At 44.1% G+C, this 12,967-nt stretch overlaps 1 protein-coding gene across 1 annotated transcript in view; it reads left to right on the top strand.

Annotated features, from left to right (window-relative positions):
* Positions 1-1,085: 1,085 nt before the first annotated feature.
* nup153 (nucleoporin 153) overlaps positions 1,086-12,967 on the top strand; it is a gene marked incomplete at its 5' end in the record, with an annotated part of 15,206 nt that continues 3,324 nt past the window's right edge. The window contains 18 exons of the mRNA XM_080532762.1: positions 1,086-1,163; positions 4,986-5,202; positions 5,604-5,900; positions 5,997-6,136; positions 6,427-6,555; positions 6,787-6,903; positions 7,100-7,144; positions 7,232-7,273; positions 9,263-9,424; positions 9,546-9,598; positions 10,033-10,156; positions 10,388-10,534; positions 10,780-10,878; positions 10,983-11,073; positions 11,167-11,268; positions 11,370-12,080; positions 12,287-12,487; positions 12,679-12,967. The exon at positions 12,679-12,967 is cut by the window's right edge and continues 641 nt beyond it. Of these exons, the coding sequence (XP_080388888.1) occupies positions 1,086-1,163; positions 4,986-5,202; positions 5,604-5,900; positions 5,997-6,136; positions 6,427-6,555; positions 6,787-6,903; positions 7,100-7,144; positions 7,232-7,273; positions 9,263-9,424; positions 9,546-9,598; positions 10,033-10,156; positions 10,388-10,534; positions 10,780-10,878; positions 10,983-11,073; positions 11,167-11,268; positions 11,370-12,080; positions 12,287-12,487; positions 12,679-12,967 (3,044 nt within the window). The remainder of the gene's footprint in view (positions 1,164-4,985; positions 5,203-5,603; positions 5,901-5,996; positions 6,137-6,426; positions 6,556-6,786; positions 6,904-7,099; positions 7,145-7,231; positions 7,274-9,262; positions 9,425-9,545; positions 9,599-10,032; positions 10,157-10,387; positions 10,535-10,779; positions 10,879-10,982; positions 11,074-11,166; positions 11,269-11,369; positions 12,081-12,286; positions 12,488-12,678) is intronic.

Here is a 12,967-nt window from a genome sequence, read left to right as displayed (position 1 = left end):
ATACAGATCAGTTACTGTGGAACAAAACACCAAATATACCAACTGCAGACTGGTTAGCACAGCATCAGCCATATCAAAGTTGATCGTTTAGTAGTCAAATTATGAAACTTCTACATACAGTATGTATTCATCTTGTTCATTTATTTACTGACAAGAATTTAAATGAAATTGTCATTAACCTGGTTTTCATTTGGAAGTTAGTTCCGGGTTATAAATATTACATATTATGATAATGTTATGTCCTGCTGTAATTCACTTGAGCTTTTATAGACAATAAAATCATACCAACGTTTGTTTTTGTTAAAGTTCTGTGAAGAACCATCCGTTTCAAGAAAGTATAAAAGAGCACAGCTTTCAAATAAATACACGAAATGTCTTGTCGTGTCTGTGATTTACAGTACTATTCAGTGAATACCATAAAAACATTTCTACAACGGGTTGCAGTAGATAATAGACAGGCCTACAGTGTGGTCCTACATATTTATTATCAATGGTCATCAAAGTTTCATGCCTATGCTCTTTTGTACGCTAAGGGTATGAAATGAATGTATTCCGTGTACAATTAAGCACACAGACACAACGTGCTGTGCGGCTATTTTAAATATATATAGGAAATCATAAATGGACTAGTTTCCTTTGTATGGCGTCCTGATATCATAAAGATGATTGTGTGTGTATCATATCGAGTGTACACTGTGCAGGGCTGCCAAGTTTCACCAAAACTTTGGAGTGAGATTTTTAAAATATTATTATTATTATTATTATTATTAATATTTTTATTTTTTTGCTAGTTTCCTACAATTTTACAACATAATAAACCAGCACAAGAAATGAAAACAATTGGAAAATGGTATAAAACAAGATTTATTATCATCTATCTATAAATACATCAATCATGTAACATCAGAATAACTCTTTTAACTGTGCGCTACTGCTATACGCTAAACTTCATTTCCCACAATTCACTGGTGGCGCCGCACGAAATGTGTGCTGGTGTGCTGGCGGCCCGAGCGTGTGTAGCTCTATGGTGTGTGCTATGACAGGACAGCCGCGGCACCGAGGCGATCTGTTCAATCTACACAACCATGGCGGCCACGGGTGGAGGGAAAATCAGAAGCAGAAGATATCATATCGCCTCTAAACCTTACGCCAAAAGCAAACAGGTAAACGGAACGGCCGCATTTGTTTGAATACACCCTCTTTCAGAGACAACATCGTTGACTTTGATGACAGTTGTCTCGCTGGATTTGTGTTATTGTTTTCTTGGAGACATTTTGTGCAGGCCTAGTCTTAGGTAGGCCTCCACGCTGTGTCAGAGAAACGAGCTAGGTAGCGAAACGAGTCTGATATTTTGCCGAGTTTGCGACACTACTGTCATTTTTCAAAGTAACTATTTCGCGTTGCCAGGGGTTATAGCTCCCCGTTCTGCGCTTTCTAGATAGCGAGAGCACGTTAGCTAGCTAGCCAGCATGCTAGCTTAGCTAGCTAGCGCAGTACAGTCGGTGGCTAGCGCCCAGGCTAGCTTTGTACGCGCCAGCTATTGTCTCTGAACTCATATAGAAGTCAACACTGACTTGTAAAATCGCAGGCTGCGGCTTTGTATCGTTTTTGTTAGTGTCACGAGCAAATGCCTTGCTTCGTTTTTATTATCGCAGACACTGAGATAGTCTGGTCAATGGGGGTTATTGACATTAGCTAGTAGCCAGTTAGCGTAGCTTGCTCCATGTTGCGCCGTAGTGACTCTGTCATCACTGGTCAGAGCCTGGACCCGGCACATGGTTGACTGGGCAGACTTGGAGCTAGAGAGTAACTTGGTTACATAGATGTTCACAAACTACTGATTCAAACAGACAATGTTATACAGCTGTATATATGATTTACACCAACTGTACATTTTACTTAATTGTGTTCATGTCTACATAGCAGGGGAGCGAGCTTGGTGCGTGCGTGAACGTTGCTATCTTAAGCTAGCCTGTATATCTAGCTAGCCAGCTAACCCAACTCATGAGCTTGGCTAGCTGCAATTAGCTAGGGGGGGGGGGGCATGGAGTTCCTTTAAGGACATACGAAAAGGAAAGGCGGGATCCATCTAATACACAGCAAGGTTCTATCATCACATCTAGATTTGAAATTAACTGAGGCGCAAGCAGCGGCGAGCTGACCTGGCCGCCCCAGATGTGAACCGCGCTTGTGACGTCACGTCATTCTGAACGGAACGTTCACTTGCAGACTTGATCCTTTTTGACCAGAATGTGTCCATGTGTCGTTCCCAGTCACATACATACATAGCCTAACATTTTTATAGGAACATAAAGAACAATTGTAGCTATGCATCCACCACAATATCTAAATGACTATCCACATTTCGGTGTATTCTACTTTAGGTTGACACTATTTCTATTTAGATTGGGTTTTCAAATAAGTGCACTGCGTATGTTATGGAGTGGTCGTTTCAGTATCAGGGCAGGGAAAGGGAAGAGCCCAGCCATAACAAACAGTGATTCATTTCATACAAAGCAAACTAGTGGAATATTTGACCGCAGTTCACTTCGAATCAATGAACCTGAACTCCCAATTGGGTTTTTGTTTGTGCATGTGTGAATGTCAGCTGCACATTCCACTTGTTGGTACCCCTGCATGTATACATGGTGCCTCTCTCTGCTGTCAATTGAGAAATGGGTGAGAAGCTTAGTCATTGGTGCTATGAACTGTATCATGCCAGGTGTTTTCAAGTTACTACCAGTGGTGGTAGAGGGCAAAACTAAACAAAATGGCATTCATTACTATTAGGATTTGTCCCGCACCTATGATCTGAGACAGGCATTTTGCCGGGTCAGGGAACAGAGGTATTGTCTCTGTTCCTGTAGTCAGGAAGTGAATTATACTGCTGCTTACTGCCCCCGATTGAGGGGCCATTAGTGGGTGTAGTAGGTGTGCCTGTGATATTAGCAATTAGTAACCTCGGTTTTTTTGGTAAGTTTTATTGGCAGTGTGTGAGGTGATGGTTTTCAGCTATTTTAATCACTCAACAAGAGTCATATAGTTATCCTCTTAAATTAAATAACATTTTCACAGGTTGTCACCATGACTCAACAGTAAGTGTTTTTTGTTGTCTACAGTAAATAGCCAGTAAAATAACAATGAAGTAAAAAAGAGCATTTTTAATTGGACCAGAAAGTCATATATCCAGACGATGAACTCCTACAAAAAAGACAAATCTCTTGATATATTTTTTTTTATCCTTGATGAGGCTTAACATAAAGTTCAAATACACATCTTATTCAAATAAACAGTCTGCATTTACAATGTAGGCCTACTTCAAGTAATTTCTATTTCTGTTTGATAGAAATAAACTGTAATTGTAAAGGTTGTGTTCTATGAGTGGCTAGACTACTTTGTTTGGAGTTTTGCCCTAACAATGTAGATAGCTGAAGCAAGCGCACAGTTTTTTTCTATGAAAGTAAATCAAGTTAAATTGATGTGTCAGCCTTCATGCTATACATTTAGTATATCATTAAGTCAATATACCGCCCAGCCATACTATGCACTAGCATGGTGCTTATGGATGTAAAGTTTAACAAACCAGGCAGTAGCTAATTTGGAAACGATAACCACACTCCTCACTAGGGATGTGAATATGTAGCCTACTTGATTACACAAGTACTTGTACCTGGACTAATAATTAGGCTACTCATTGTAGTTTTCAAAAACCATGTGATTAACCCCAAATACGTCACTCAGGGTAAACTTCTCAAACTAGTGATACCTAGCTTTTGATCTACAGAACGCATTTGGAAGCTGGTTCCACATGCCCACACGTTTGTAAGCTGATATTGAGGTGTCCCTTTTTAGTCTTTGGTCTTTGTAGACTTCTCTAAAATGGAGCTTCTCATTTTTATTCACACATTTGATTGTGTACTTTATTTTGGTACATTTTTGCACACTTGGTTTATTGTGTGCTATATAGTCAACAGCTACTCGGATTCACAAGTCCACAGAACACCATCAGACCAGATGTTCATCACATCTCACTGTGTACTAAATCCAACAGGAGTGCTTCCTGGGAGAACAATAAGACTAGCATTCTGGCTCAGTCTTTTGGTCTCATGGCCCCATTCACAGGAGAAATGCAGCGTCCTTAAATCCTTATAATCACAAGAGCTATGTTCAACTATGAGCAGTGAGCACTAACTAGCCTACCGAGAGCTCTGAGGGAGGCTGTGACATTAGTTAGACCTAGCCAGGGGCTGTGTGCAGTGGTCTGTGTAAAGTGAAATGGTGTGAATTTCTGTGTGCGGACAGGTTGAAGAGCAGGCGTGTGGCTGGTGTATTTACAGATAAGCAGAAGTTGGATTAGCGCAAATGGTTGTTATCAGGAGGTGAAAGCTCTCGATGATGTGTGTGTGTGTGTGAAGTGATGTGCACTAGGCCTACCTCTCTTCTCCCTCCTTCTGTCCTCTCCCTCCTTTCTACTGCTGCAGCAAAAATGAACTCAAGCAGCTTGTCTGGAACTATTCTAAAAGGACGTTCAAATGTTGTAGTTAGCGTAGCTGTGTGACACCCAGGGACAATCTTTTAGTAATATTGGTTTAAAATGAATGCGGTGTCCCCCTTGTGTCTTCTGACTAATAGACCTAGGAAGGTCTATTCTAGTGGCAGCTTGTGGTAAAAGTATGGACCTGCGCCACTCAGTGCTGCTGCATAGACAGACTGACCCACTTTCCACTGTGAGCTTCAGCAGGGCTTTGCGCTCAGGACCAATTACCTCTCTGTGCCCTGTCATTCAGTCCTTGGCATATTCATCAGTGCTTACAGGATCTTTGTATTATAAACAATATTAGTGATACAATTTGTAGTTTTGTTAGGCCTATTTGTAGTTCTTTTTCTTTTTCCTTTTTGTTGTTTTGTAGTTGTAAATCCAGGATTGCATTTACCAAAAAGGTGATCAATGTTTTATTATATATATATCTCTCTCTCTCTCTCAGCAGCAGCCAGGTCTGATCAGTCGAGTCACAGACACGGTGAAGAGCATTGTTCCATCCTGGCTACAGAAATACTTCAGGAGCGAGGATGCTGTAGGAGGGGGAGGGACCACACCAGGGGTGGAGCAGAACAACCAGGCCCCTCCCCCCAATGGCAGTGAGGAGTTAGCCCCTCTGCCCCACGGGCGGGACTCTCCAGAGCCCAGCACCAGTAATACAGGTGATATACCTTAAGGCTTAAAGTTTTTCCTGGTTAGGTCCTGACCTTGGCTGGATGATGCTGAATGATAAGCCCAGACAGTTTTTACTTGCATATTTAGCTTCCTTAGATACTGCGAAGTTATATTTGGGCCTCCAAGGACCCCCTTCATTCTGGAAATGTGTCCAAAACACCTCGTAGACACTCCAATCCAAATTATATTGTGACAGAATCCCCTTCTGAAGACGGATGGTCTGCTTTAGAAAAGTCACTCTACCAAGCTGTAATCCATTTCATCTAAGGTCAGGGCCAAACCAGGGAAATTCTAATTAATGGGACATTACTTTAAATGAAAACCCATGGATTTCAATACCATGGAAATATGGACTAACATGCACTAACCCTGCCTGTTATTCCTTCAGAGCCTTCCACAAGCAGGGCATCTCTGAACTTTCAGGATGTTCTGTCGAGGCCTCCCCTCAATCGCACCCACCTCCACTTCCCCTCCCTGGACGCCTCCCCGGCATTGAGGGGCTCCAGCTCCCTGTTTTCCCAGCCCTCCACCTCCTCCGCCCCCTTCTCCCCCTTCTCTGGGGGTGTCTTTGCTGGGGCTTCTTCACACTTTTCCCTGGTGAAGGAGATCAAAGACGCGAGCTCCCAGCACGAGGACGACAACATCTCCACTACCAGCGGCTTCTCATCCCGCGCATCAGAAAAAGGTAAAGTCTGTGCGTGTGTGTTTCCCTGGTCGAAAATCGTCAGTCATGTCATAGTTGTATTAGATAATCACATCAAATGTGTCTCTTTATCTCCAGATGTGCCTAACTCTAAGACTGCCTCGCTACCCCAGCTGTGGTCCCCAGAGACAGATAGGACACACTCTGGCCCTCAGCCGTCTCAGTCCAGTCTCAAAAAGCCTGCCTTCAACCTGTCTGTCTTTGGGACATCCTCCACTGTAAGTGTCAGTCAAGGTCATCTGTCTGCTGTCAGACACTTTCCAGGCATGGGGTTTTTGTCTAAGGGCAGTTGGATGACGATGACGCCTGCCAATGTAAATGTGATGGTATTCAATCGAAAGAGATCCGGTCTGCGTGCTCGGCTTGCAACTGCTGTTGAAATCTACTGTAGCCTCACTTACTCTTTGGTTCTGAGTGCCAAGTCTGAGGCAGTGAGGTTGTGAGTGCAAGTCTGAAGCTGTGAGGTTTTGCCTCTAAATTCAGTGTTTTTCTTTTCTTTCTTTGCTAGTCACCAATGAACAGTTCAGTGCTGAACACCAGTCAGTTGGGGAATTCCCCCTTCTACCCAGGGAAGACCACCTACGGAGGAGCAGCTGCTGTCAGGTCTGCCCGCTCTCGCCCTGCCACACCTTACCAGGTGAGTCTTTACTACACCACGGCTGCAGTTAGATTCTCTGTCCATCTCCCAGAGGGCAAGAATGCTGGAAATCCTCTTCCTACATCTGTTTTCATCTTCAAGGGTTAAGCCAGAAAATCGGCAGTGTACTTATATTGATACAAAATATTTAATTAGATACCATATTTGCTGATGTTTTTGTGGAGAAGTGCTATTAGAATATTGACAAACTGTTTGTTTTTATTTTTCTAGGCTCCAGTAAGAAGGCAGATTAAGGCGAAGCCTGCTGGGGCACAGCCCTGTGGTGTGACAAGTGCTACAGCCAGACGCATCTTACAGTCCCTGGAGCGCATGTCCAGCCCCCTCGCTGTGAGTACACCCCATATGGAAGATGTCTCCAGTCCAATTAATACAACTATATGATTTGTATTTGGAATGTCAAGTGGTGTCCCACAACCACATGTTGTTTACATGTGAACCTGGCTACAAAGTTAAATATTTGCACTGCAGCACATGGATCTGTTAAGGATAACAAATGCATCACATTGATATTTTCTCTTAACAGGATGCAAAGAGAATCCCCTCCACCGTTTCCTCACCCATGTCAACAGTAAGTTGTTGCTCTCTTTGTTCAATTTCCCGTCCTCAGTTGTTGTCCGTCATTCTCATTGTCTGATGCATTTTGTTTTATTTGCAGTCACTGGACTGGTCACTGGAGTTCCCAGCCAAAAAGAAGAGGGTAAGAGTTTTTTTTTTAAACACAATTAGTATCTCTTGACAGCTCCTGCTATAGCTGTCTCTGTCTCCCCTCCAAGTGTGTACACAACAGCAGATATCTGGCACACGTGCAGCTAAACGACTGTATGAACACTGCTGTCATTGTTGTGGCCCAAGCACACTTCCTGTCTCTTGCCGTCTGTTGGTGTTTCAGCAGTAGTCAACACGAGTATCAGTGGCCTGTGGCAGCTGTTCACCACTGCCTTGAGTGTTTATGTCCTGTCCGCGCGCACACACGCGCGCGCGCACACACTTTTAGACATACGTGTGTGTGTGTTCGTTCTATGATGGAATTCATTGTGAGATGTGCTGGACTGGGCCTCAGTAACTGTTAGATGGTCCCAGCTGTGACAGCTGCTCCCTAATCCCCAACAATAGGCCATTGAGAAGGGGCTTCTGACCAGACTGTCAGACAGACATGGTGAGATGTTTGCCAGATGAATGCTGGTGTTTCTGAAGGTTGTGGCCTTATTCTATTAGGAGTCGTCTTATGGTCTGTATTAGGGCTGCAACTAACGATTATTTTGGTAGTCGACTAATCTGTCGATTATTTTTTCGATTAGTCGTGTGGCAGTGGCCGCAGGCTCCAGTGCATGTTGTACCTCACCTTCTCAAGTCTGCACACCTGTGAATGTCACCCTGTTGTCCAGTCTCTCTGGCTTAACATACGTTCCCATTGCAAATTCAAATAATGACTCATGAAATATTTGAATTTGGACCTTCCAAAACATTTAATACATACAATAATCAATCTCTGTTTCAATGAAACAAAATAAATAAATTAAATAATACATTGCTGGCTAGACTACAGACAGCTCACGTTAGTAGGCTACGCTTGGCGCTGTTTATCTTACAGACAGCTCGCTGGTGGACTCAACATAATTGAAATAGCATTCACTTATCAAGCATCATTCATGATCATCCACCATGACTACCTGGTATTTTAATAGCGACCACCCCTCACTTCATTTCATCTCGCGTTCTCCTGGCTTCAACATGGAAAACCCCTGCTACGTAACGTTACATACAAGCGCCTCTGTCTGTCACACGCGTGCCACAGGGCAAATAAATTAATAGCACAAACGCTCATAGCATGTACAGCCCTGTCCATGAAACGTTGTTTTCCAACATGTAACAGTAAAGCTAACATAAACATTACGACCATAACAATATAACGTTAGCCAGTTGGCTAACAACGTTAGCTAAAACTTACCCAGCTGATTCTTGCATGGCTCCCGGGTGCTTTCGTTTAAGATGCTGGTGCATCGCGGTGGTGCTGCTGTGGAATGCTAGTTTTGTTTTACATATATTACATTTCACGGACGAGTGTGGTTTGTCGTCCGTAAAATATTCCCAGACTTTGTTGAGTCTAGGTCTCGCTTTTTTTTTTTTTTTTTTTTCCGCGATGCGGACGAGTTTTTATGATCGATGTCGACTAATCGTTGCAGCCCTAGTCTGTATCATATGTTACTTTGATATTGTAGGTTATGGTTGATTGCAACTTTGGTCTAGGTCCGTGGCATATAATAGTTACCACATTATAGTTACACCATATAATAGTTACACCTTCAACCCAGGCCTGTCTTAAGTTGACCCACCTAGCTATCGGTCCCTGGCTTTTATTATTTTATAGTTTTTATTGTAGGTCCCTGGCTCTTATTGTCTTATTGTTTTTAGACCTTTTATCTTCTCTTTTAATTTGACCATATCTTGTATTATTACATTGTAATATTGCATTGTGCTTATTTATTTCCTGCATTTTATATATTTTACAACTGTGCAGCACTTTGGTTCAGCATTGCTGTATGTAAACGTGCTATATAAATAAAGCTGACTTGACTTGACTGAAGAAACAGCATTTTTTTGTGTTTGAATTGTGCTTACAGAATGTGTTATTATGCCTATGTATTTTTGCCTGACTGTTTCTGACTAATCTTGACCTGTTCCCCAGCTGGACACCTCCCTACCCCCTGTCCAGAAGCTGGTGATCCCATCTGCAGCATCAGTGTCAGGGAACCGCTCCATGTCCTTTAGGCCTTCTCTGACCCCAGGTGGCCTGGGAAGAGCCTGGGAAGAGCCTGGGAAGAGCAGAATGCTGGCGCCCAGAGAGATGGTGAGATCCAGAACTGGATATGTAAAAGCATATCTCATAGAATAATGCTTGACCAATAACCCATAGAACCAAAGTCGCTTGTCCTTTGTACTCAATCTTTACTGTACTCCTGTTTCTCCAGCCCAAAAGACAATCACCTCAGATACCTGATGCAGTCCCAGGTCCTTCTCAAAGGTAAAGATCATTAAGATTGTTCAGGCTACTGTTCAACCCTCCTGAAGGCATACTCATCCCCACTACCCCCTCTATAGTTTCTCTTCTATAAACAAATAATTAAAAAATAAAAAAAATAAAGGGCAAAAAAGTAATTCTTCCTTCTTCAAGCATTGTAACTGCCAATGGCCCCTGGTCATAGTGTAGATTACTTTTCACAGTTTTTTTCTTATGGTGACTGATGGATCCACTTACATAGACAAATGTATTTGTTGTAAGGGGCTTTGGGTAAAGGCGTCTGCTAAATGCCAAAAAAGTAAATGTAAGAAAACATTTGTCATATCATAATGCTACGTAAGGTTATTTAAGCCTGACATCGTTCATGTTGAAACCAATGTTGGCGGTTGTTGAAAACATCAGTTTATAAGATGTTCCTGTTCCTTCTCATGTCCCAGCACAAGCAGCCTGCCCTTTCCTCTGTCCAGTACTCCTGCGGCCAGCAGCACAGGCTCAGGAGGGGGGAAGATGAAGAGGGAGAGGACCAGTGCACACATCTCCTCCAAACGACCTGAAGACGAGGTGGGTGGTCGTCTGCCTTTTCTTTCATTCTTTTTTTCGTTTGTTCTTTCTCAACCTCTCTCTATGATGTTACACTTTCTCCACTGTTCACTCACAGCTATGTACCCAAAGGATGTACAGTTGTTCACTAAGACATTAATTGCAGTAGGTATATATCTCCATGTGAGGATCTTGAGTCATTAAGAGATGCGTGCTCACTGTTGTATGTACTCGATTCACCTCTCTTGTCAGGTTGTTGAGTTACCAGATCTGCCAGCCATCTCCCTACCCATCAGCAGTCTGCCAACGTTCAGCTTCTCCTCCGCTCCACCCACCTCCACAGTCAAGCCCACTGCCACGCCCATGACACCTGTCCCAGAGGAACCTGTCACCAATAAGGTATGGCTCTTATCTGGCATGTGGCCTCCACGTCCGATGACCGTCATCAGTTTGGATAGAGCCAATTACATTTCTAATGTACCCCAAATTGCGGTACACTCAGTTTACAACAATTTAGTTCAAGTAGTTTGTCTTTTGATATCAGATTTTTATTTTATTTTAGTGTATGATGTTATTATGGTGTTCATGCCGATCACCCTTACAACTCCAGAAATATTGAGTGTTTTTTCCTTGTTTTATATCAGGAGCTGCCTACAGCATCCTCTCCACCCTGTATACCTTTCACCTTCTCCTCCCCCATCGTCATGGCAACTGCTGCTAGTCCACCTTCTTTCTCCCCGTCTGTAAGTTTATCACATGATCTGCAACTTTCATTATCTGGCATTTCTATATGTTTATTTATGCATTATATCTGTGTTCCCTGATATATTCCCATCTGCCTTTTTAGTCTGGCTTTACCTTCAGTGCACCTGTAGCAAAAACAGATCCTTCAATATCCAATGGAAAGATGGCCACCCCAGTAGTGGCTGCGCTGGCTGGTAAGCTTGGACTTCCTCATGGATCTTAAATGGTTTTATATCAAAGGAAACAATGCCCTGACCAATGTCTTATATTTTTCTGTTGGTCTACAGTGAAGTTGTCTGCCAGTGAGAGTACTGACGAGTTTGAAGGGCCATTTAAACCAGCCAAGGTCTTAAAGCAGGGCAGTGTGCTAGACCTCCTCAAAGGACCTGGTGAGTGACTGGCATAATACAGCGCAATTATCTTTACAGTAACTCCAACCTGGAAGTTTTGGTTTTAGAATGGTTTTTAACCTGTCACCTGTCCGCTTTAGGGTTCGCCTCTCCTGTTGCTCGTAGCTCCCCGGGCCCTGAGGCTCCCCAGCAGACCCCAGCTGTGTCCACAGTAGCCCCCTCCTCTGGCTTTGGAGACTTGTTCAAACCTCCAGCAGGCTCGTTCGCCTTTCCTGATGCTCGTAGCTCCCCGGGCCCTGATGCTCCCCAGCAGACCCCAGCTGTGTCCACCGTAGCCCCCTCCGCTGGCTTTGGAGACCTGTTCAAACCTCCAGCAGGCTCCTGGGACTGTGACGTCTGCATGGTGCAGAACACGGCATCATATACAAAGTGTGTGGCCTGCCAGACGGCGCAACCCAACACAGACTCCTCTAAACTGTCAGACAGTAAACCCACCACGACCTCATCTGTGCTGGAAGGCACCGCCACGACCACTCCTTCGTCTGTTGGTTTTGGGGGCCTGTTTGCCACACCTTCGGGAACCTGGGACTGTGACACTTGTCTGGTTCAGAACAAGCCCGACTCGATCAAATGTGTGGCCTGCGAAACTGCCAAGCCCGGGACTGGAGTTAAGCCCTCACTGACTCCTGCCTTCTCGCGAGGTTTCACCACCGCCACTTTAACCTCGTCAGGCTTCTCAGGCTTTGGGGACAAATTCAAGAAGCCGGAGGGAGCGTGGGAGTGTGACATGTGCATGGTGGAGAACAAGGCCCAGGAAACCAAGTGTGTGTCCTGTATGAGCCCTAAACCAGGTAATGGAGCAAGAAAAGGCCAACAACCTTTTAGTGTTTTCTGCAAGTGTTTTTGTATTGAATGTTGTATCTTGCGTTTTCCTTGTTTTAGGTCATTTTTGCTTTCCGTGTTAACTATGGATACCTACTGTGCCAACTGATTAATACATGAATGTTATAGTTGGATAAAAGTTTTTGTTTGCATTGACCTCTCTCATTATCCTTAGGAGGAGGAGCAGCAGTGGCGGCGGCAGCACCTCCGTCATTGACTCCTGCCAGTACCACTCCTCTGCTGGGCTTTGGAGACAAGTTTAAGAAGCCAGAGGGAGACTGGGAGTGTGATGTGTGCTGTGTGCAGAATAAGGGCGTAGATCAGCAGTGTGTTGCTTGCCAGACCACTAAGCCTGGGGCTAAAGTGGAGCCAAAAGGTATAGCATTGAACTACTCTTTCTGTGAACGTGGGTTGTATTAACTGTTCTTGTCTAAATGTAGAGGTTTGGTTCAACCTTGCTTGTTGATGGTTTGTGAAGAGAGATGATGTGAAGATCAGACTTGCATAGTGAATTGATTGTATTTTATAGTTAACTTTTGCGATGTCGCTGATATTGGTCTCTTTTAGCTTTCGGTTCCTCGTGTTTCGGCAACCAGTCCTCGTCTGTCTCCGGCCCGGGGGGATTTAAGTTTGGCACGGCATCATCAGACTCTACCTCTGAATCTGGGGGTTTCAAATTCGGCGGCACGCTATCGCCCTTTGGAGCTTCATCATCCGCCGCCGACTCTTCTTCTGGAGGGTTCAAATTCGGAGGCGCCTCTTCAGAGACCACATCGACTGACACCAGCAGCTCTGCAGGCTTCAAATTCGGCAGTTCCACAGAGGGCTTCAAATTCGGTGCTGCCTCGACCCCCGC

Source organism: Nansenia antarctica (genome assembly GCF_963989245.1).
Source record: "Nansenia antarctica genome assembly, chromosome: 5".
NCBI lineage: Eukaryota > Metazoa > Chordata > Actinopteri > Argentiniformes > Microstomatidae > Nansenia > Nansenia antarctica.
The sequence above is the reverse complement of the archived record's forward strand: the minus strand, read 5'-3'. Positions and strand labels throughout refer to the sequence as shown.